Raw genomic sequence first — 25,500 nt, forward strand, 5'->3', positions numbered from 1 at the left:
TCCATTAGTTTCTCATGATAGACTTCTTTCTGTCTGTACCACGGTATTACTGATGATGATCTGCCAAGATATTTTTATTATTATTAATGGCTTTTAAGAGGTTTCGTTTGTTTGCTTGCTTGTTTTTTATTAAAGCATAATTGATTATACATGTTTTGGGGGTACAACATTGACTACCATCACTGGTGTACAACATGTTGATCAAAACAATATTAATATCATATTTGTTATTACAAATCATAATTATTCTTTATGACCCTTACCAAGTCTCTCCTCATCCCTCTCTCACCTTTAATAACCATAGATTTGTTCTCTCCTTCTGAGATTAACGTATTATTGTGGTCTCTTTTTTTCCTCCCTTCCCTCCTTCCCTCCCTCCCTCCCTCCCTCCCTCCGTCCCTCCCTCCTTCCCTCCTTTCCTCCCTCCCTCTGTCCCTCCTTCCCTCCTTCCCTCCCTCCCTCCCTCCCTTCCCTACTTCCTTCCTTCCCTCCCTCCCTCCCTCCTTCCCTTCCTTTCTCCTTTGTCCCTCCCTCCCTAGCACACACTTTTGAGTGAGAACATGTGGTATTTCTCTTTCTGTGTCTGGCCTATTTCGCTTAACATAATTTTCTCTAAGCTCATGCATGTTGCCACAAGTGGCAGAATTTAATTATTTTTTATGGCTGAGAAGTATTCCATCAGCAAATTAGGTATAGAAGAAAAGTATCTCAACATGATGAAAGCCATATACCACCAACCCAATGCCAGTATCATCCTGAATGGAAAAAATAAATAAAAAAAGCTTTTAGCTTTTCCCTTAAGAACAGGAACAAGACAAGGATGCCCCCTCTCGCCACTCCTATTTAATGTAGTATTGGAAGTACTAGCCAGAGCAGTCAGTCAAGAGAAAGAAAGAAAGGGCATCCAGACTGGAAAGGATGAAGTCAAACTGCCCCTGTGTGCAGATGACATGATCTTGTATATAGAAAAACCTAAGAACTCTACCAAAAAACTCTTACAGCTGATTAATAATTTCGGTAAATTTGCAGGATACAAGTTAAACACCCCAAAATCAATATCATTATTATATTCCAACATGAACTAGCAGAAAAAGAAATCATGAAAGCAAGCCCATTTACAATAGTCACCAAAAAAAATAAAATATCAAGGAATCAATTTAACCACGGAGGTGAAAGAACTCTAAAGTGAGAAGGTAGAAAGAATCCTTCTGGAGAGGCAAATTGAATTTCATTTTATCTTGTATAGTTTTAAGGTGAAATGCTTTTATGGTATTATAGTTCTCCAGAAACTCGTGATCTGTGGTTTGACTGGAATACGTGGTGAGTTGGATTACAGCACTTAACTATTTATGTGCATGATAACTTTCTCCCCCCCCCCCAAATAAGTTAAAATCCCTATTATCCATAGTGATCAAATCCACTATTTTTGCAGTGGAATGGATAACATCCTGCCTTTTGGAAGCAGTGATTTTGACTTGTTCTCTCAAGAATTGCCTTTAATAGGTGAACTATGTTTTTAGCTTTATAGGAGAAATTAAGAAAAAGATTAGAAAGAAGTAGAAGGAATGCTGTGATCAGCACTACATTATTATACTATATATGGTGATTATATGTTTTTCCAAAATTATCCCAGTTACCTGATTGCTGCAAAACTATTATGAAAAGTAATTAAACCCTGCTGAATTAGACAAAATCGACTGTGTGATCTTTTCATTTCCTTTATGGAAACTTTCACACTATAGAACAAACTGTCAATCATCAAGATTCTCTCTTCATATTATGGTTAAATAGGATTGTTGCTTGTTTCACATTATTTTTTGACATCATTGTTTCATCTATCCCTTTTCTACCTTTATTCAAATGGATAAAGAAATGCAGGAATCTCCAAGGCAAATAAAAAGAAAAACAGATTAGGGAGAGATATTCTGTGAAACATCCTTCTGATTATAGTCACATATAACACATGAACTCAAATAATACAAATTTCATCGAATGCAATTGTGTCAAGGTTTCCTAAGACCACCCCAGGTTTGGTGATTCACTGGAAGGACTCACAGGACTTACGAAGGAGTCATACTCATGGGTTTATCTATTACAGTGAGAAGGATACAAAGCAAAATTAGCCAAGGGAAGAGGTGCATGCAATGAAGTCTGGAGGAATCCAGGCACACGCTTCAAGAGTCCTCTCCTATGGAGTTATCCAGATTTGCTTACTTCCCCCATGACAACACACATGCAGTGTTGTCTACCAGTGCCAGTGTCATTAGAGACTCAGTATGAACACTTTTTTAGTGAAGGTTAGTCACCTAGTCATCCTCTCCCTCCCATGTACAAAATTCCAGACTGCAGAAGAAAGGCAGCTGTTCGGAGTAAACCACATTGTTCTTGCAGTGTAGGCACAGTGAGCCACTCTTACTGTTAAGGGAATGGTGGGGACCCTCCCCAACCCAAGTTCCCACATTCAAGCCAAGGGCTAGCCTTGCAAGCGGGTTTTAAAAATAGCAGTCTCATGCCTGCTATGTGAGATCTTTTCTGCATAGCACTTATAGCCTCAACCGAGTTTTTGGTGTTGTCTTAGTTTTATTTTAACCGCAAGTACTATCATGATATAACATCACATGGTACTGGTCTCAGATGCACCATCCATATGAAGTTATAGTGCTGGTTTCTTTTTTAACTCTTGGTGAATATTTAAGAGGTATTTGTACATAAATTACTATGGCAATATTAGGTAATTATAATCTGTCCTTATCTGATTAACCTTTCAGTAAATTGTTAGATAAAATAAGCATAATGATTTCTGATTTAACACTAGAATAAAAATTTTGTTTTAAGTATATGGACAGAAAAGTTTTGATTCATGTAGTGCTAAATGCCTATTTGTAATTATAAAACAAGGTAAAATAATCAATTATTTTAATCAACTTTTTTTGCCTAAGTATGATATTAAAATTATTTCCTGTGTGTATTTTTATGCACTTCAATTTGGAAGATAATATGCATATTCTTTTACTTTGATCTTTAGTTCCAATTTTCAAAGTGACTGTGTCTTGCTATATAATATATGAATAATAGGAGGTTGAGGGAATATCTTAGTTTTAATTAATAACTTTATGTTTTAGAGCAGTTTTAGGTTCACAGCAAAATTGAGAGGAAGGTACAGAGATTTCTCATATACCCCACCCTCCCATGAATGGCCCCATTATCAGCGTCCTCCACCAGAGGTACATTTGTTATAATTGATGAACCTACATTGACACATTATTAGCACCAAAGTCCACAGTTTACATTAGGGCTCACTCTTGGTTGTACATTCTGTGGATTGAACAAATGTATGATGACATGTATCTGCCATTGTAGTATCATATACAGAATAGTTTCATTGGCCTAAAAATTCTCTGTACTAAGCCTATTTATCCCTCTTTCCCCTGCACCCCTGGCAACCATATATTTTTTTTTCTACCTCCATAGTTTTCCTTTTTCCATAATAATCATATAGTTGAAATAATACAGTGAACATCTTTTTAGATTTTAAAAAACTTAAAGTGCCAAGGTAGTTTCTATAGACATTTGCAACATAATAGGGCAGGCTGAGAAAAAAGACATCATGTAGCAGTCATAGAGCACTACCTGGACCTTACCACTGGATGAGCTGGGTCCTGGTAGCCTCCAGCAATGAAAAGGAACAATCTCAAGAGGTTGCAGTTGATAAAACTGAAATCACAAAGACCTTTATCATACCTACCTTGCAATTGGAAATAAGGCCAGAGAGTGAATACTACAGATGAATCAATAGATGTTCACAGATCTTTTTCTTTAGAGGAATGAGTATGTAAACAATCTGTAGTATTAAAACATGGCAGACCTTGTATGCCTTGGTTCTCTGTCATGAGAAATGCCAAGACAGTCACAGTTGTGCTCTTCATAAAGTAAAAAAGAATTTTTTCTTCTCCCACTACAGAGGACGACAACTGTTGGCACATTCTGTTAGCCTGAGTGAGATGATGGTTTTATTTGTATATTTTTTCATATTACATAGTGCTCCCTGGCAACTTGCCACTACCTCTCCAGTGTTTTTTTCTTAAGCTGCTCTCTGAATACGAGGTACAGTTCAGCATGGATAAGCTCTTAAGGGAGTGAGGTTTCCAGTGATTCTTTCCGTTGGAGCCTTGTTTGCACCATACATAGGATAGAGAAAATAGCTTGAACTAAGTGAGCTTACCAGCATCTTCTCCAGAAGAGAAATAGCAAGAGGAAGTACATTGATCTCATTTGAACTCTTCTCTGCTGGCAGCTGGACGGTCTTTGCAAGAGACCTTGTCTCTGGTCTGTTTCCTGTGTTTTGCCATGCTGCAAAGTACAGTGCCCATAGACCTAGCTTCCTTAATAGGGTGTTTCATCCTAAACTGAACAATTTCCACTAAAGAACTGGAGAAGCTGTGTTGTGTCACAACAAAATAATGATAGTCTCTTCTAACTGCTCTTAATGCTATTAGTCCAGAAAAATCATGCTACTTAAGTTTGACACACTGTCAGCTTATGATATTGATTCTGCTTTAGGTACCATTTCCTGTCGGTGTGATAGGGCCTGGTTAGGATTATGGTCATTGTACACAGCAGTTCACTATTAGTTATAAAATCTTGGTAGGTTCCATTCTCCTTTCTTCCATTTGATAAATGCAAAGGAAGGAAAGTAGAGTCTTAATGCATTAATTGCCGACTAGTAGTTTAATTCATATTTATTCTACTGTAATCTTCAAATATGGCCTAGTGGAATACTTTATAACAAAGCATCAAAGTCATATACTTTTAATATTCTTTTTCTCTTGTTAAGTTAAAATGTGTTTTACTTTTTTCTTTAATAGGGAAGGAAAATTCCGAAGATGACCCTTTAAGCAGGTAGAATTTTACTGATTTTTTAAAAACTACATGTTACCAATGGAATGCAGAGAAAATAAACTAATGGTTGTTGAGCGTTCCACTCTGGGCTAGACACCGAATATGCGTTATCTTATATCCACTCTGGGCTAGATGCCAATTATGTGCTTAACATTTATCTCCTATAGTCATCACAACAGCTTTGCAAAGTTTCTGTGCTGTTGTAACCTACTAATTAGGCAACTGTGGTTCAGAGAGGTTGATTAATCTGTATACGATCCCATAGTTAACAAGTAACTAATCTATTATTTGATTGTATACCTGCCTGGCTCCCAAATCCATCCTCTTGCCCATCAGCATAGATTGGAACCAGAGGCAGACAATGGAGAAGGGATAGTGTATGTTTCTACCTTGTTTTAGGTGATTGTTTCAGTTCAGGGAAAAAAAAAATCCATTAATTGGAGTTTCAGTTTAGCCTTCAGGACAGACAATTTGTGCAGACAAGTTATTCTTAGGCTGCCATTCTTTTTATGGATCGAAGAGTGAGTCTTCACTGAATATCTAGTAGGTTGGAAGAGGTAGAGGCAAAAATAAATAGGTAAAAGCTTTTTTTAAACAGAGGTCAAATTGTAATTATATCAAGAAACATCATTTAATATTACAGACTGCCAATCTTTCACCAGACTTTTTTTTTTTTTTTTTTTTTTAAAGAAATGAACTCACTCATTTTTGTTGTATGTTTTTGCTCTAAAGGCTTTGTGACATACCTGGCCCTAATGATTCATGGTCGTCATCAATTGATAACTTAGATTTTGATACCAAGGTAAAGTGCTCTCATGGAATTAATTTTCTTGCTCTGAGTTAAGTTTATATGGTATTTCCTCTTAGAATTTAGCAGTGTTCTGCCTATCATCATGTTATATGTGTAATGGAAAATTGGTCAGAGAAAACCATTTTATAGAAATATAGAAATGTGACTAGTTGAATTTTTCCCCCCATTTTCCTTTGACAAGTATGAAATAATTGGTAAATGCTTCAGAGTAGTAAGGACTGAAAAAAAGGATGTACTGGAAAATACAAAGTGATAGGAAAATTATATTAGGGAGAACTTTCCCGCTATAGAGAAAATATGAATTTGGTCACGGATTATTGGATAAGTATTCTTACTATGATGTTTAAATCATACTAACATGACTTTTATAATACTCGTGTCTAAATAAATCTCTAATGGATCCAATTAGTTAATACAGTAATCATGAAATTTCCCTGGTGCCTTTCAGTTCCAAAACTGTGTGGCACATAGCATATAGTTTTCTTTTTATTTTACTTTTTACTTTTTATTTTGGTGTCATAGTTTTTAGGAGATAGCTTTTTCTCTCTTTCTTTCCTTGGTTTTGTATTTAGGCTAAAATAATATTGGAAATTGTGGACTTTAAAAATTTAAATTCTCTTTCTCCAAATCTCTAGTACAAAGGGATTAATTACACTGTGTTTTCTAAGTCATTCCATTAAGAGTATTCATATATTTAAACTCTTTCTCTAATTGAAGAATACATGTTTTACCCCAAATAATAACCAGTTCTAGAAGCAGAGACTCTTAAGAATCATATGGTAAAACTTTGATTTCAGAAAGTTTTTGCATTGAAGATTTCAAAAGTATCCACTTACAGGTTCTTGTATCACACTCTAAAGTTTCAAATTTCAGAAATGTTTGTATTTAGTTATTTAACTATTCATTTTGAAACTCCTGCATCACTATGAGGTACTGGAGACCAGGAAACATATCTGGGTGTATCCTGGAGCACCTAGTATAAGGACTTGCAAGTCAGAGGCATTTTTTGAATGTGAATAAGTGAAGAGACAAATGGATTTCTATATAATGGAGAGTTACAAGATATAAGAGGGAAAAACACAACTGCCTTTCCTCTACTCTCACAGCAAAATTATCAGTACACAACACTGACTTCTGTGACCAAATGTGTGGGGATTTCTCCCCAACAGCAAGCAAGTAACCAGTTCCACAGCAGGCTGGGTATCTTCCAATTTAATTCTGACACCATCTACCTGGAGATAGTGTCATATCCTGCGGGTAGAGGGCTCAGTCCCCAAGACTGTCTCTTTCCACCCACTTCTGCTGCCAGCCACAAGCTGCAGTTGTTTTACCTGCGCTTCTGACTGACTGGCTAGAAAATGGGGTTCCCTCAACCCCCTCCTTGGAATCAGTTAATTTGCTAAACTTCTCCCAGAATTCAGGGAAACCTTATGTTTACCCATTTACTATAAAGGATATTACAAAGGATACAGATGAGATGCACAGGGTGAGGTATGGGAGAAGGGGACACAGCTTCCATGCCCTCCCTGGATGCACCACCCTCCAAGAACCTCCACCGGTTCAGCTATCCAGAAGCTCAAGAACCCAGTCCTTTGGGGGTTTTATGGAAGCTTCATTACATAGGCTTGGTTGATTAAAACACTGGGCGTTGGCAATCAGCTTAACCTTCAGCCCCTCTGCCCTCCCTGGGGGTTGGGGGTGGGAATGAAAGTCCCAACCCTCCGATCTTTCCTTGGTCTTTCTGGTGATCGGTCCCCCTCCTAAAGCTGAGGGGCTCCCAGCCATCAGTCAACTCATTAGCATACAAATAGACAGTACGTTGGATATTCTAAAAATGTCAGGGGACAGGGACTAAGACCAGATGTATGTATTCACAGTATCACACAAGTAATAGAATATGCATGATATATTTAATAATTAAATGTATTTAATTTCTAAAAATATGACAAATTTATATTCCCTCTTAATGGTTAGGTGCAAAAGTTCAGGTGAGTTATGTTGAGGAAATATAAGTAGGAGAGGAGGTTAAGTAAATTTTCTAGTCTTCTCTAAGGGTGTGTTTAGATTATGATTTTAGATAAAAACTTTAAAACTTTTTAGCCCCAACCCATGTTCTATTAAATATATTTTTTAAGCCTTACATTACTTTTTAGAATTCTGATTATTCTTTCTCCAGTTGGAAAGTTAATGGAACATTTTGGTTTCCATTTTTCTTTCTCTCTAGTAATAGTGTTATAGCTTTTAGATAGTCTTAAATGACCATGTTCAACTAATTGAATGACTTTGACTTATTTTATAGTAATAAAATTAAACTCTTTATTACAGTAGAATTTATAAAAACATTTGTAGAGTAATACAAATCAGTATTATTAGGGATATACTAAAAAGAAAAGTCTCAGATATACATACACATATATACATACATATACTTTTACACCAAAACATATATATAAGATATATATATCAGAGACTTTTGTTTATGTTATATATATATACACACACACGTATATAAGTATATATGTATTTACATATATACTTCCCTACCTTTCTCATTGTACTTAGTATTTTTCATTTTCTTCTATGGCCTAAGCTCATACTTGAATGACTGGTCATGTTTTTGGTTTGTTTCTTCCTCCTCCGCCACACTGTTGTCTAAATGATTTATCCCTCGTCTAAATTTTTCCTGGCAGAAAACATTTCTTCAGTCCATCTCTCTCTCCGTTGTCAGCATGTTTAGTTCTTGCTTTCTATTTAGCAGCTATGCATGGCTTTTATTCATCAATCATTGTCCCACAAGGTTTATTCTTGTTTTTTTTTTTTTTAATCTCATTCTTGGAAAGAGTTGTATTTACAAGATCCTTTGTCTTTAGCTTTTGAAAAACAGAGTAGAAGCAACTTATATTCTTTGCAATTCCAACCCATCTAAATAAGATACTACTAAAAACCAAACTCTCATATTTTTCCCCATAAGAGGTAGTCAATGTATCTATAAATCATGCAAACACATTTTGAAATATATCAAGTCATTAATTTAAATTTCATAATGTTAACTTAAAAAATAATACTATAAACTACCTAGGAATAAATTTTTGTTCTAGGATAATATGATTAAGAAAATAATCTAATGAATATCATAGTGTTTGTACAATATCAGTTAGTGGTAAGGGGTGTAGTATTTTGGGGATATCTGTATCATCTCTCATAATCCTCACCCCATGAGAAGATGTGGCAACTTTGGGGTTTGAATCTATATTTGTATGATACTAAACTTATGTTCTTTGTGTTGGATTATATAGAAATGGTAAATATCGCAATTGTTTTATCAAATTTGATTTTCGTTGTTCTTAAAGTTGTTTTTTTTTTTTCTAGAATGTCCCGAAACTAGACGTCACAAAGCTAATAAAGACTTGTCCTCTTTGGCAATCTACAGAAATTCGTAAGCTAGTTGAAAACTGCCTATTCTTGTGTTTTTCATTGATTCAAAGTTACAAATATTTTAATGTACTCTTTACTTTGTTTTTTACTGTAGAACAAGCAAAATATGGCATTCAGAGACCAGAAAATAAAACCTTGCTTGAGGTCAGTAATTTTTTGAAGGATTTTATGTATTTTTAATTGAAATGTATTGATTGTATATGTTTATTGGATACAGAATAATATTTCAATACATGTATACAATGTGTAATCATCAGATCAGGATAGGTAACATATTCATCATTACAAGAATTTATTGTTTCTTTGTGATGAGAACATTCATGCTCCTCTCTTCTGGACATTTGAGAACAAACAATAAATTATTGTTTATGATGCCTGGCACTACTCTACAGCACTAGAACTTATTTTTTATATCTAGCTGTAATTATATCCATTAACCAAACTCTCACTGTTCCCACTACCCCACCCCTTCCTAGCCTCTAGTATCCACAATTCTATTCTCTACTTCCAAAAGTTCAACTTTTTTTTTTAAGCTTCCACATATGAGTGAGAACATGTAGACCAATGTCTTGGAGTGTTTCCCCTATGTTTTCTTCTAGTAATCTAGTAGTTTTAGAGTTTCAAGTTTTATGTTTTAAGTCTTTAATCCATGTTGAGTTGGTTTTAGTATGTGGAGAGATATAGGGGTGTAGTTTCTTTCTACCCATATGACTATCCAGTTTTCACTGCGGCATTTATTGATGAATTGATCCTTTTCCCAATGTATGTTCTTGGTGCCTTTGTCAGAAAGCAGTTGGCTGGAAATTTGTGGATTTATTTCTGGGTTCTCTATTCTGTTCCATTGTTCCATGGGTTTGTTTTTATTCAAATTTCTATAGCTTCGTTGTATATTTTGAAGTCAGATATTGTAATGCCTCCAGCTTTATTCTTTTTGCTCAAGATTGCTTAAGCAATTCAGGGTGTTTTGTAGTTTCAAATAAATTTTAGGATTGTCTTTTTCTATTTCTGTGAAGAATGCCGTTGGAATTTTGATAGGGTATTTTGTAGATTGCTGTATGGACATCAAATTGTCCATACTACTATGAATATGGGATATCTTTCCATTTTGTATGTTCTCTTTAATTTTTTTTATTAGTGTTTTGTTGTTTACATTGTAGAGATCTTTCATTTCCTTGATTAGATTTATTTCTAGTTATTTTTTCTTGTTGGTAGCCATTCTAAATGGGGTTGCTTTTTAAATTTTATTTTTTTACCTAGTTTGTTGTTGGTATATAAAAATGCTACTGATTTTTGTGTGTTGATCTCATATCTGGCAAGTTCACTGAATTCGTTTATCAGTTTTAACAATATTTTGGTGCAGATTTATGGTCACAAAATCATGTCATCTGTAAACAGGGACAATCTGACTTCCTCTTTTCTAATTTGGATACCCTTTATTTGTTTGTCTTGCCTAATTGCTCTGGCTAGAACTACCAGTCTTATTTAAATAAGAGTGGTGAGAATGGGCATCCTTGTCTTGTTCCTGTTACTGGAGGAAAAACTTTCAAATTTTTGCCATTTAGAATGACGTTAGCTGTGGGATTGTCATATATGGTCTTTACTGAGTTGAGATACTTCTGTATCTAATTCGTTGAAAATTTTTATCATGAAGAAATGTTGAATGTTATCAAATACTTTTTCTGTATCTATTGAGATGATCATGTGTTTGTTCTTGATTTTGTTGATGTGGTGTATGGTTACTGATTTGTGTATGTTGAACCATCCTTTCATCTATGGGATAAATCCCACTTGATCACGATGTATAATTTTTTGTTGTGCTATTGAATTCAGTTTGTTAGTATTGTGTTGAGAATTTTTACATCTATGTTCATCAGGGTTATTGGCCTGTAGTTTTCTTTTTTTGGTGTGTACTCGTCTGATTTTGATCAGGTCGATTCTGGTCTTATAGAATGAGCTTTGGAGACTACCCTCTGGTTTGACTTTTTTGGAATAGTTTGAGAAGAATTATGTTAAGTTTAAGAATTCAGTTAAGCCATCTGGTCCTGGGCTTTTGTTTGTTGGGAAACTGCTGATTACTAATTGAATCTCCTTAGTTGTTATTGGTCTGTTCAGTTTTTCTATTTTTTCTGGGTTCAGGTTGTATATGTCTGGATATTTATCATTTTCTCCAAATTTTCAAATTTGTTGGTGTATATGTGTTTATTATAATCTCTAATGATTCTTTGTATTTCTGTGGCATCTGTTGTAATGTCTACTTTTTCATTTCTGATTTTTATTTGGATCTTCTCTCTTTTTCTGTTAGTTAGACCAGATAATGTTTGTCTATTTTTTAAAAAATCAACGTTTCATTTTGTTGTTTTTTTAATACTCTTTTTTGGTCTCTTTTTCATTTAGTTCTGCTCTAATCTTTATCATTTCTTTTCATCTACTAATTTTGGGATTGTATTATTCTTAGCTTTTCTAGTTCTCTGAGGTGTGCAATGTTAGGTTGTTTAAAATCTTTCTACTTTTTTGATGTCAGTATTTATTACAATAAGCTTCCCTCTTAGTACTGCCTTCCAGTATCCCATATGTTTTGATAGGTTGTACTTTGATTTTCATTGTTTCAAGGAATTTTATGATTTTCTGCTAAATTTCTTCTTTGGTCCATTGGTTGTTCAAGAGCATGTTGTTTAATTTCCATGCATTTATACTGTTTCCAAAGTTTTATTGTTATTGATTTCTACTTTTATTCCATGGCAGTAGTTGGTATGACTTCAGTGTTTTAAGGTTTTTTGACTTGGTTTCTGGCCTCACATGGGGTCTGCCCTGGAACATGATCCATGTTCTGGTGACAAGAATGTGTATTCTGCAGTTTGGGTATGAAATGTTCTGTAAATGTCTGTTAAATCAATTTGGTCTGTAGTGCATTTTTTTTGGGGGGGGGTATTTTAAATTATTTTTTATTGAATCAAAATTGATGATACATATTTTTGGGGTTCAATATTGAGATACGTTGATCAAATCAATATTACTAGCGTATATATTGTTACAAATCATAATTATTCTTTATGCCCCTTGTCCTATCTCTCCTCTCCTGCTCTCCCTCTCCCTCCCCGCTCTAATTACCCTAGATTTCTTCTCTCCCTCTGAAAGAATAATGGTTACTCTGTTAATTTGTTGCCTAGATGATCTGTCCAATGCTGATAGGTGTGATCAGGTCCCCCAGTATTATCATAGAGCAGATGCTTCTTCTGTAACTCTGAAATGGGCTTTGTGGAGAGAGACATCCTCTTCTGAACTCTGCTAGTGACTCTCCTTGTGTCAGTGTACTCCAGAGGTTGGCAGACCATCTGTGTGGTGATTGTGGTGTCTAGCTACTTTCATAGCAGCCATGGTTATTGTGGTGGCTATGGTGGACCGCCCACACGGAGGTGATGTTTTTGGCATGCTCCTTGGTGCTGGTGGTGTGTCTGGTCCCCAGCTCCATACCTCGGGTCCTGATTTGCTGGCGCAGTGTGCCTGGTTATGGAAGGGGGGTTCAGTCCCCTTCTCCATGCCTCAGGTCCCCAGGCAGGCCCCAAGGAGGTGGTGCGGTGTGTCTGGTTGTGGGAGGGCAGTCCAGTCCCATTCTCCATGCCTCGGGACCCTGGGCAGGCCCCAAGGCACTGGTGGTGTGCTTGGGCTAGAACCAAGTTTTTGTCCTTTGCTTACTTCTAAAATGGGGGGACTTCCTGTGGGAACGAGTACTTGAGCTGTGTGGTTGAGCTAAATTGCTGCTTTGCTGCTGTTTCCCTAGGGAAGCCTTTTTGTGCAGCTTAGGGTTTAATGGTTGACCTTATAGGTACTTCCGGCTGTCCAGAGACCCTATGGATCTGTGTTGTATAGAAACTCTGATCTGGGCCTGAGTTTTTTGTCAGTGCAATTCTTCATTCCCTACCATTCCCCTCTGAGCGGTCCTGTGCTGATTGGGGGATGGGTTGGCTGTCCTTGCTGTGTCCCAGTGTTTTCCTGGTGGGCATGTCTCCCCCACAGCCTGTGCTTCAAACACCTCCATGGGACAGGCCCTGCGCCGGTCCCTTGTGATGACTCATCGGCCTCGGAATGGCTCCCTTTTTTCAGTTATTATAGCTCCTTGCTCCTGCATGGGTCCATGGGAACCCTATTAGTGGTCTTGCTGTCCTGGAGGCAGCCAAGGCCCTCTTCTCTCCTGCCGCCTCCAAGCAACTCCATCCATAGAGCACAACTGCAGCTTCTGCTGGCTCCTGCTCCATGCACTCATGCGCTCCAGCCTTAAACTGGCTGCAGCGCAAAATGCTCCAAGCAGTTATTTTTTTTTCTCTCATCGTGGCTTCTACCACCTTCATGAACTCCGTAGGTCTCTGCTCCTCTTCCCCAGAGCTCCAGTGGCCCCAGCTTGGCTGATGTTACATTTTTATAGCTGTAAATTGGTTGATTTGTGGGTGAGAGTGACTGGGAGACTGTCTATTCTGCCATCTTGACCAGAAGCCTATAGTGCAGTTTAAATCCAAGAGGTCTTTGTTGTTGTTGTTGTTGTTTTTTTTGGTCTGGGTTTATGAAGCCCCCAAATATGTTGAGTTGGGGTCTGTCTTTCCATTTAGAGCCTATAATATTTGCTTTATATATTTGAGTCCTCTGATGTTAGGGACATATATATTTACAATTGTTATATCTTAAGTTAAATTTCTCCCTTTAATCATATAATCCTTCTTTGCCTCTTTTTGTCATTTTTGGTTTGAAATCTATTTTATTTGATATAATTATAGCTGCTCTTCCTTGTTTTTGCTTTCCATTTGTGTGGAATATGTTTTTCCACCTCTTCACTATTAGTCTTATGTATGTTTTTACAGGGGGACTGAGTATCTTGTAGACAGCATACATAGTCTTATTTTTTTATCCATATAGCCAGTCTGTATCTTCTAAATGGGGAATTTAATTCATTTACACTCAAGGTTGTTATGGAAAGATTTTACCTTAATCCTGCCTTTTACAAAACTTTTTTATGGTTTTACATATATTTTGTTACTCTCTCTCTCATTGTTTGTCTTTTGTGTTTTTTGGGTTTTTTGTAGTGGTAAGATATAGTTTCTTTCTCTTTTTCATTGGTGTGTCTGCTAAACCAGTGGGTTTTATTCTTTCTCATGTTATCATGATGGTAGTTATCATTCTTTTGCTTCCAAATGTGTAAGAAGTTCTTAAGGAGTTTTTATAGCACCAGTCTAGAGGTGATGAATTCCCAAAGATTTTGTTTTTCTGGGAAAGACATAATTTCTCCTTAATTTCTGAAGGATATCTTTGCTGGGTATAGTATTTTTGGCTAGCAATTTTTTTCAGCACTATAAATATATCATTTTTGTCTCTTCTGGCCTGTCAGGTTTCTACTGAGAAATACACTGTTAATCTGATGGTGATTTTCATATATGTGACTTGATGCTTTCTCTTGCATTTTGTACAATTCTCTGTTTGTTTTTGACTTTGGAAAATGTGGCTACAGTATTTCGTGAAGAGGACCTCTTTGCATTATATCTGTTTAAGGATCTTTATTGTTCTTGAATCCAGAAGTTCATTTCTCTCCCAATACTTGGTAAGTTTTCAGCTGTAATTTTGTTGAGTAGGTTTTTGATGGCTTTTCCTTCTCTTCCACTTCTAGAATACCTAGAGTTCATGTTCGTATGCTTAAAGTTGTCCCATAGATCTCATAGGCTTTCTTCATTTTTTATATTTTTTTCCCTTTTTTTGTTCAACTGGGTTATTTTTAAAAACCTGTCTTAAAGTTTAGAAATTCTTTTCTGCTTGATCTAGCCTGTTGCTTAAGCTCCTAGGGGTATTTTTTTTTTTGTTTTTTTTCATGTAATGAATTCTTCAGTTTCAGTATTTCTGCTTGGTTTGATTTTTATGTTGATCTCTATTGAATTTCTCCTTCAGATCATGAATTGCTTTTTTTATTTGGGTTGTCTATTTGTATATTCTTGCGTCTTGTTGAATTTCTTTAAGATTATTATTTGGACTTTCTTTGCAGACATAGATTTCCTTTTCTTTAGGCATCTGGTACTGGAGAATTGTATTCTTTTGGGGGTGTCATGTTTCCTTGTTTTCTCATGCTTCTCATCAATGTATTCCTAAATTGATGTCTGGGCATCTAGTGGAATAGTCATTTCTTCTAATTTTCTTGAGTAGCTTTTGAAGGGAGAGACTCTTTCCTGTACATGTATTTTTAGTTACAGTTGTGTAGCTTGTTTTAGGTTTTGTTCTGAGTGTACACAGTAGTGTAGTCTTCATGTGGTTTATTTGACTTTATTCAGTGTTAGATTTGTTTGTGAGTGCCTTTGTGGCCTAGGCATTGGGGCATATGGCAACTCTTTGCTGGAGTAGGTGACATTGGCAGGCTCACTGATGCCCCAGCCAGGATTCTGTCCCAGTATAAAGGTGCTGGGGTGCCATGTGTGACTATCCACTTGTGGTTTTGGACTTTCCTTGTGTCACGGGAAGAGCTGGGCACCTCTAGTCTACCATCTTGCATCTCTCAAGGTCAGTAATTGTGATAGTAAAAATGAATAGGTGGTTGAAACCTTCCTAAAACACAAGTCACCATCTAGTTTTCTCATCCTGCCTTTTTATCACCTGACCCTTTTCTAAAACCTTTCCTCAAGTCTTTAGCAATTCCTAGTCCTAGTAAAGTAAGTTTCTTTTTTGATCTTTCCCCCCATGCTTTTTGCATGTACCACTCTCTCACATTCTCATCCTCAAGATAGTCACAAGGATCCTAGGAAGATATGGAAGTCCTCCAGATCATCATAGTAAACAAGTTTAATAACTAGAGATATATTTAGAGGACTGGGATTTATAAAAGTTGGTGAGAGGTATGCCATTATGGAAAAAAAGAATGACAAAGCAACTCAAAAGGACAACTAGACAAATACAACAATGAGGCAGATAGTTAAGAGGACAAATTAATTTAAGAAGGGCAAGATTAATATAAACTTTGAATAAGAGTTTCAAGATGAGAGAAATTATTATAAAACCCCAACAGAAATAGTGGGGTTAAATAAGAGCAAGCTCTCTCTATATTAAAAAAAAAAATGGCAGAAATTATTTTAAATGCAAGTTAAGAAAGCTAGGTAATGGAAAAAAAATCCTCAGAATCACTTATAGGTGATTTTAATGCAGAATTGAAAGAAATTTTAATCCTCTTCTCTTTAAATTTACATTTTAATCTAGCCAAACTTGTGCTCATAGATAATGCAAGGTGAAATCTGTTTTAGGACTTATCAGATTTATTTTGAATTATTAATTTTTGACTCTTTTCTTTCTTGTGATTTCTAACTTAGTGTTTGGTATGTCCTTAAGTTACTTAACTAATTTATCTTATTGTTTGGTATAATCTTGGTATCTGTTTTTGATCTTTTTTAGAATAATGAGAGAAAATAAACAACATTTCATTTAATCTTTTCACTAAATATAATTAAAAGTTCTGATTATTTAAGTGAGATTCTCAATGTGTATTCATTAAATGAGAAAACAAATTTTCAGGTCTTAACCCTGTTAAGGAAGAAATTGTATAAATTATTTGTTTCTGGAGTGATTCTGCTTGATTCTTTTCTAGTAGTATTTTCATGCAGTAGACACACATATGCTCACATCAAAATTATAAAATCACATTTTATTTATTTATTTTTTAAAAATAACACTACTTGTTATCGTACAATCATTAGGAAGGAAAGACTGCCAATGGAGTGTACAAAATTATCTCTAGAAGGTGATTTTTTACTTTCAAAAATATCTCCAGGAGTGGGGATATTTCGTATTTTTCTCAGGAAGCTTTATTAACTTTAATATTCATAGCTGTTAAACCTTGTTTGTAAATTCTTTCATCTCTAAAATTCAGTAATAATGTTGACTTAATTATTCAGTCTCTTTATTCTTTCCTCATGTAAATATTGGATCCTGCTTAATATTCATAAGGTGTATGTGAAGATTTCTAAACCTTCAGCTTGGATAATCATAGCTTTATTAGTTTTTTTTTTTTTTACTAGAATCTTTCTCCAACTTTTTACTATCATCATATATGACATAAATAGGAAATTAGAGCCATTATATTCTATTTACATAGGAATAAGAAAACCATGTGAATTTTAGAATAGGGTTTTACATTTCCTTCTTACATTATAGTACTTCTTAAAAATGCCTCATCATTCTATCATCATATAGCATGATATTTCTTCTACAAAACTTTTAAAATCAATTTGAAGTGAAGTTTATATAAAAATGAAAGGATTATTCCAGGTCAACCTATTGCCAAATGTGTTAAACTATGGTGTATACACACACACGTGTGTGTGTGTATGTAAAAATCTTACTGAAAGGTAGAGAGAAACCATTTGAGCAGTAATTTTTTTATAGCTTGGAACTTGAAAAGATAATTCCCGGAACTTGAAAGTATTATTATATTAGGATTTTCTGGTATAGATTGCAAGGAATACTTCAGCAGAAGGAGAAGCATGGAAAATAGTAAATATGTGGAAGTATAATGAAAACAATTTGGTTTAGTGTTGTTTTAGTAAGTAGAAACCATTTTTGAAACTAGAGTGCACTGAGTACCTTCATGACAGCCATGCTTGGTGTAACATGAGTATAAAATAGTGATGATCTGTTCTAAACTGATGTCTGTGGAAAGAGATAGGAAGGGACTGATCTCTTAGGTATAAGTGCCTGCTGCATAGTGGTACCATGAACATAGTTGAAGTCAAGAGACATGTTAGCATTCTGGTTCTGTCAATTACTAGCAATGGAATCTTGGAAAAAATTAACAATGTATTTGAATGTCAGTGACCTGGTTCATAAAAATGATACTAATACCTACCCGTTAGGTATGTGTAATGAACAAATGGGGTAAGAAATGTGAAAACACTTTGTAAATGTAAAATGTTCAGATATCAATGTAATACACAGTGATCACAGTGATATTCAGTAACTTAATAAATACTGACACATTTATTAAACCTGAAAGTAAAGTGCCAGTTGTGTCAAGAAAATGGTGACAATGTTAGAATGAGCATGTGGCTTTCTAGCTTGTGGTGTGTTAAGTTTCAGTATACTATTATCAGAGATATCCTATAATATTATCATGATTTGGCACTTGACACCTTCCTGATGAGATTTTAAAGGTTTTGACTTTGAGTAAACTTCCATTACTGAACACCAGCTACGTGCCAGATAGATACTAAATATACAAGATGAGGATTTGTGCTGTAGTCGTAGGAACAGAAAAACAAGTACGCAGCAAACACTCGTAAGTCATTATAAGTGCTTCATCTAAAGAAAACAGAATGTTAGGTTAGAGAGTATCGGGGGAGTTTGTATCTGGGATGGGGATAGGAGAGGAGGTGGATTTCTGTAGACAGAGAAAATCTTTCTGACTGTGACATTCAAGCTGCCAACTGTGGGATGAGGAGCCAGACATGCAAAGGTTGAGGTGGAGGACATTCTGGACAGAGAACAATGGATCTCATCTGCTTATCATTTTGGTCTCAATATCCCGGAATGATGAGGAAGCAGGAAGGGGAGTAATCATCATCAAAATCATTTTTATTAGGATTGGGTGAAGAAAATCAAATGTGCATAACAAGTGGCTGAAACATTCAGATGCTTAATAAATAAATGCTATTATTCTTTCATATGAAAGCTCACTATAGTTTCATAAAGTGAACTTCTTAATTGGGAGAGAGGGGCATACTATATGTAATACTTGCTTTCATTTATTTAAGCATAGTGTAAAGTTTTTCATACTACTTCGTTATTTTTTAAACCATTTTTCCTATCAGTAAAAATTTTATCAAAAAATATTTACGTTTTCCAAGCCCTTGTTTACCTACATGAAGCAGCTTCTACAGTGTTCGGCTTATATTCAAACATGACACACTTCAAAGTTTCGTATCATGTCAAATATCATATTTTAACATTAAAAAATTTTTGTGATCTGAAATCTTTTAAATGTGTAGTGCTGTAAGTATTATAACACGTGTACTTATTAGAGAATTTTTAATACGTTTCTAAAACATGTCCTCTTATTCTCGGTGGGGAATGCAAAGTACAGTGAGGTATTTTGAAGTTAGTTCCTTGTTGAAATATGCACATAAGTTAGTATTTTGTCTCTGAATGTCTTTCCTCTGGCTTCCCGTGCTTCATTTACAGTGTCAATAGCCATATGAGGAAAAAAGATAAACTTGATCCAGGGAGCATATGTGAGATTCTCCATCGAAATATTTTGCTTTTCAGTACATGCTTCTCTTACTTTTAAGTCTAATGGCTTTTAAAACAGGAAATTCCAGATATTTTCTTAGAAAGCGATAAGGAAATCTTTATGCAACTCATTTTTGATGCTAATTTTAACAGAGTATCTCTGAGAATCTTCCACAGAAGTATGCTGGTCCTTCATCTGGGGCTGCAGATCAAAGAGGAAAAAATATAGTAAATGGGCAAGGAGAAGGTAAGAACTGTATTTCTTAAGAAAGTCATTTGAGGGAATGTTTATTTAAAACATGAGCACTGATACATCCTACTAGCCAAAGAAAATCAGCTATTACATGTGTAGTGAGGACATAGAAGTGAAATGGTGGTAAGTTGTGTATCTTATCACGTGTCAGCAACAGATTAAATGGAGAGTGCCACTAAAGGAGCTGGATCATTAATTTTGTTTCAGATACTGTAAGATCTGAGGAAAGTCAGGAAATAAGGAAGAGGAAAGGAGTAAAGAGGGAATTAAGAGTGAGAATGGCAGCGAGTCCAGGGAGTCACTGATGGAAAGAGAAGTGGGTGTAAATAGTGGAGGATGGTGCAATAAAATGATTCTTTAGCAAAGAAAGAGCAGGTATTAGAAAGGGGAAGAATTAATGTGAGCTTCCAGGACCAAAACTTGTCAGGGATGTTAAGCAAAATTTCCCCACTCTCCCTGTCTTCCTCGATGTTGGGAAGGCATTAAGGATTGAGGTGCCTGCCCATGCAGTGCTAAATTTTATCTGCCTTAGATGGATATGAGCATGTATGGTTAACCATACATGTGCATAATTTAATGTTATATAAAATGTTGCTACTTCACAAGGTGGTATCCTACAGGGCAAATAAGAGAATTGTAAAGAAGAAGAGAACAGGATTGGTAATGGAGAGATCAAGGATGCCAAAATCGGATCAAAAGTCCATTAGGAAGTTTGATTTCTAATACCATTTCCATTTGGAGGATGAGATAGGGAGGAGCTAGAGGCTAGATTCCAAAATGGCAAGGTAAGGTAAAGGAATGTGAAAGCCGACTCCATATAGACCACAGCTGCTCAAACTTTAATGAATCACCTGGAGACCTTGTTAAAAATACACATTCTGATTCAGCAGGTCTGGGATTCTGCACTTGTAGCAAGTTGTCAGATGGTGCTGGTGCTACATGGTCCTCAGACAATGCTCTGTAGCAAGGGTATAGACTCCTTTAGAGAAATCTGGAAGAAGAGCCGTTGGATGATAGTTGAAGACATAACCAAATCAAGGAAAAGTGTTGTTTTGCTTTTATTTGTGAGCATGTTTATAGCCATATAGGAAAGAGCATAGAAATGAAGAAAATACAAATTATGGATGTAAGATATTATTGCTAAATAAATAGGAAAGAAGTGGTGTGAATAATCCATCAAAATAAGGTAAATGAGAAAGAATCAAGACCATGAATCTGGAGGTTACTTTTGAAGAGTAAGAGGGATTAAGAAAGGGAAGGAGAGAGGAAAGAAAGAAGGTAGCTGGTGATTTTGGAGTTAATGATGAAGAAACTTGAGAGAACTCATGTCAGATAACTTTGGTATACTCTCACTGAAATAGAAGATTAGGTCATTGCTGTTCCAGAGATTACTGGAAGCAGGAGAGTGTGCTAGAATTGGGGTAAACTGCAGCCCTCATTTTTCCTTTCTGTAACTATCAGGCATCAAAGACCTGTGTTGCACTGATATGAGTTTTGCAAATGACATTAACTTGAACACAGAAGCCTTGGGGCTTTTTTAAAGATAGCTAATTTTCTGATAAGATGGATGTTTAATAAAATTCTTTGAAAAGTGACATGATACACCAACCAAGCTAATGTGGGAAACAAAAGAAATTGTAGGATTCATTTCTTGAATACTAAATTTTTTTTCAGTATATATTGGACTGATTTTGAAGTATAAATGGTTATTCAAATCTAATATTGTGTCAGTTTAATGTATTTTTTTTCCTTTTTAGTAACCATATTTTGATATTGAAAGCTTATTATACATTATTTCTTTTATGTGTTTTATAATAATACCTTCTTGCATGAGAGGACCAAGAAACTTTAAGATTGCTAAACTAGAGGATACAAGAAATGTAGGCACACCAGTAGCCCATGTAGGTACAGAAAAAAGATTAATATTTTTACTAACTTTTATTCTACAGGTATATGAATATATCCAAGCTGATCCTTTCAGAACAGTTTCTCTGATGAGAAATGAATCATACATTCAACTGAACTGTTATCACAACTGTGTACTTCCTAAATTACAAGACAAATTGAAGAACATGATAAATACTTGTAATTTAATGGTATAAATGATTCTGACATGTTGTTTAAAGATATGCTGTTGCATTTTACCATCAGCTTTGACATTTATCTTCTCCGGGTCATGATTTGCTTCTCTGATTAAAGATCCATTTTTTTCTCCATCAATCAGCATGTTCATATTTGTATATGCACACTTTTCTATTTTAGTTACAGTCACTTGAAAAGATCTCACTTTTATAGTCTTAACTTCATGTGTTATTAATATTAAACCTATATTCCTATTTTTTCTTCGGTATATTTCTGTTAAGTTTCTTTCCTAACCAAATAAAACCAAAAAACCCAAATCTGAAAGTAATCATTTTCAAAGCCAAGCATGAGGATTAACTCTGCATGAATGTGTGATCGGCTTTGTCATATTTACATATAATTGATTTTATGTCCCTTTTGCTTTTTAGAGTCTCCTGAGAAATATCCTCACTTGAAGGTAATAACTTATTTTATCTTGAATTATTGAGTGCATATTGTATGAAATATGCATTATTTATTAATCATTTTATTTCAAAACCCATTTAGCCTACCGTTGAACGGAAAGATTCTGTTCCAAGTGAAGCAGTAGAAGTGAAAGATATACAAACATCTAGATCAGGTACATTTTGCAATACAAATTTAACTCGTGAAAAGGGTATATTAAAATATTCGAAACGTTCAGAGTTTTCTTATTCCTAATTTTTTTTTTAATTTGATGGACAGATTTGACATAAATAATGCTGATGTCATTGTTGGTATCCATGTTTGAAAAAAAGATATTTACAAGCATAAGAAAAAGTGATTTTTAAATTGTAACCTTTAACTTAGATGTTTTTGCTTTTATGTTTCAATACCTACTTTCCCATTTGGAATGCCCAGAACTTCTTAGGGATTCACAGAGGTTAACTATGAGACTCTTATTTTTCCAATGTTTTAAAACGCTTATCGGAATTCTGCCTTTGCTTGCGTTGTGTGTGTGTGTCGGTCTGGTATCTTTAATTGCTAAAAATTGGGAGAGTAATTAATTATTCTTCAATGACTATTTGGTAGACACAGTCTTTGCAAATACCAATTCTGAAACTTTTTGGCATAAGGCCCGTTTATACTATTAAAAATTATCGTGGATTCCAAGGAGGTTTTGTTTCAGTGGGTTGTATCTATTGATACTCAGAATACTAGAAATTAAAACTGTAAAATTTAAAATACAAGCACGCACATACATTCCAATAGCCATTAAGAACTCAGGCCTGTTAACCATTAGATCTATAACTCTATGACAGGTCCTGTCTCAGTAAGAGTGAAAATGGCAAATAGCAGTTAGTATTATCTGACCTCTTGGACCCCCTGAGGGATTTCAAGACTCCAGGGCTTCTGAAATCACAATGATAAAGGGGCTCTTGATGAGCACCAGGCCTTTAAAGTTTTGCTTCTACTTTTTTTTTGCATTTTCTCTTTCACTTGTCTTAAAAAGTTTAAATCTGACCATTATTTAAAAAAACAAAAAAATTAAAATATTTTTGTTATATACTTCCTATCTTATGGCATTAATGTACTCCTCTGAACCTAGACATCCTCTTTTTACGTGGGAATAATTAGGTCACTTAAGGCTATCATTTTTTCATATAAATTTTATGGTGTTTATCCAAGACTTAAAAAGTGAATTCTGAACATATTGGTGTATTGAGGAAAGACCATCTCATTATAATTTGTTTTTTATTTAATGTAGTATATTCATGAAAAGTGTTTTCAAGCCCGTGTGTAGAACACACGACACTGTCATGCATATTTAAGCATAAAATGGTTAGACATAAATTTTGTTAATAATAAAAAATATCATATCCTTGAAGAATCTTAATATGAATTTAAAAAGTTCTCACGGAAAACAAAATATGTAATAGATATGAATCCAAGTAAGTAATACTAACAATGGTTGAACCCAAGTAAGCAATACTAACAAATGAAAACACTGAAAAAACAAGAGATGATAGTTAATTAAACTTATCTGAGTGAGTGGCAAGTCTAGATTTAAGTAAAATACAATAAACCATGAAGGAGTAGTGGGGCAGGGGGGAGACCTGGGACTACTTTCTGAAGAAAGAATTTGTACAACTTAGTTACATTTGTGTTATTATTTACATTCTAACAAATGAAATCTTTATTTTCAGATTTTTCAGATTCAGATTCTACCAGTTTGATCCTCATTAATAAGTCTTATCAAAGATCTGAGAATTGGAAATTTGTTGAAAAATATCCATGTGTATCACCATCAATGAACAGAAGTCAGCCAGCATCCACAGAACTTGGACAGATGACTTTAATAACAGGTAAAGAAAACTTTGACGTTGGAGCTGTGTTTCTGTTAGGGAATTTTACTCTGCATGACCTGTGTGAATCACAGCCACCAGAAAACAGAGAGAGCAAAGAAGGTAATAAAGAACACAGAGAACACGACCCTAGACTACGTCTCTGTATGGCCTCGTAATGCTATAGTTCTGACTTTCGAAAATCATTTTGTGGCAAAATTTGCTTTGTGTTTGCTCCCCTTAGCAAGGTGTTTGCCTTCTTCCTCTATCTAAATCACATATAAATGCCAAAGAGAATTAGGAGAAAGAGTAATTTTGTTTAGGTGTGTATTTAGCATAAACTTGAGAGTGGGTACCAGGATTACATTTAGAATTTGGGGACTGGATGGGAAAATTAGGTAGTGAACTAAAGATTGCCTGCTCAAATGCAATGTTGTTTCTTTGCTTCATTCTTAAAGTGCTGAATTCACAGTTAGTAGTTACAACTATATGCCGCATAACAAGAAGCACTTCCAAAGCCAAATATTAAGTTATTTCTTTAATTTGTGTGACTTATATATTCCAGAATTGACTTTCCCAACATTAAGGGGAATCATTGAGAATTTGCTTTATGGTATCTCCACAGCTGTGTCCAGTCTATTACCTTATTTTAATGAATAATAGTTCACAAGAAATATTGGCTTTAAAGAGTGCTGTATCATTTAAAAATAGTATATAAAAGTGAATTTTAATCCTACCTGGACACCCAGTCTACTGATTAACTGCATCCAGTATGTGTTCTCCTTCATATACCAGTTAATTCTGTGCCCTTAATCAGTCATATGATCAGGTCTGTAGTAATAAATTATGCAATATTTTTCCATTCCTATAGTTTTATTTTTTCTTTCATTACCTGTAGAGTTGACATTCTATTTTATAGATGATTAAAATTGCCTCCTAAAGTAGTGACTCCAAGGAATAAATCCAAAGTCATTTACCTGTATAAGTGACTTGTTTGCTCTTATTTCTTTATGAGCTTGGTGGATCTAAGAAACAGGAATTTTCAAACAAAACACCTGAGTTCCCTCAACATAGGAAGACATGGAACAGCACACCTGTAAAGTAGGTGTAGCAGCTTAAGCAGACAGCAGCTGAAACTGTGTGTGTAGATTATTTCACTTCTCGTTTGATACCTTTTGTGGTGAGCAGAGTCTAGTTCTCCAGGGACCCAGATTTGTACCTTTATTCATTTAATACAAACTGATTCTATAATGAGCACTGATAAATTTATAACTTAAGTATTTCTGGAATATTCCCTCTGTTCAGGCTTGCATTGTCTTTATCTTGCACTTCTAATTATCTTGCCTTCTAATTTATCTCCCTACATTTATTGACATGTCCCTCAAATTCATCCTCCACCCAGCATTTAGGATGATCTATCTCCACTGCCGATATGACCATGAACCACTCTTTAAAACATTCATATCCAAGCATTTTTA

General features: G+C 35.1%; 1 protein-coding gene across 1 annotated transcript in view; it reads left to right on the forward strand.

Annotated features, from left to right (window-relative positions):
* Window positions 1-25,500, forward strand: part of LOC134381085 (ankyrin repeat domain-containing protein 20B-like) — a 102,833-nt gene that overhangs the window by 13,705 nt on the left and 63,628 nt on the right. The window contains 8 exon segments of the mRNA XM_063101149.1: window positions 4,866-4,899; window positions 5,632-5,701; window positions 9,080-9,146; window positions 9,240-9,289; window positions 19,538-19,634; window positions 21,447-21,542; window positions 22,148-22,176; window positions 22,266-22,338. Coding sequence (XP_062957219.1) covers window positions 4,866-4,899; window positions 5,632-5,701; window positions 9,080-9,146; window positions 9,240-9,289; window positions 19,538-19,634; window positions 21,447-21,542; window positions 22,148-22,176; window positions 22,266-22,338 — 516 coding nt within the window.

This window comes from Cynocephalus volans, chromosome 6, assembly GCF_027409185.1.
Source record: "Cynocephalus volans isolate mCynVol1 chromosome 6, mCynVol1.pri, whole genome shotgun sequence".
Taxonomy (NCBI): domain Eukaryota; kingdom Metazoa; phylum Chordata; class Mammalia; order Dermoptera; family Cynocephalidae; genus Cynocephalus; species Cynocephalus volans.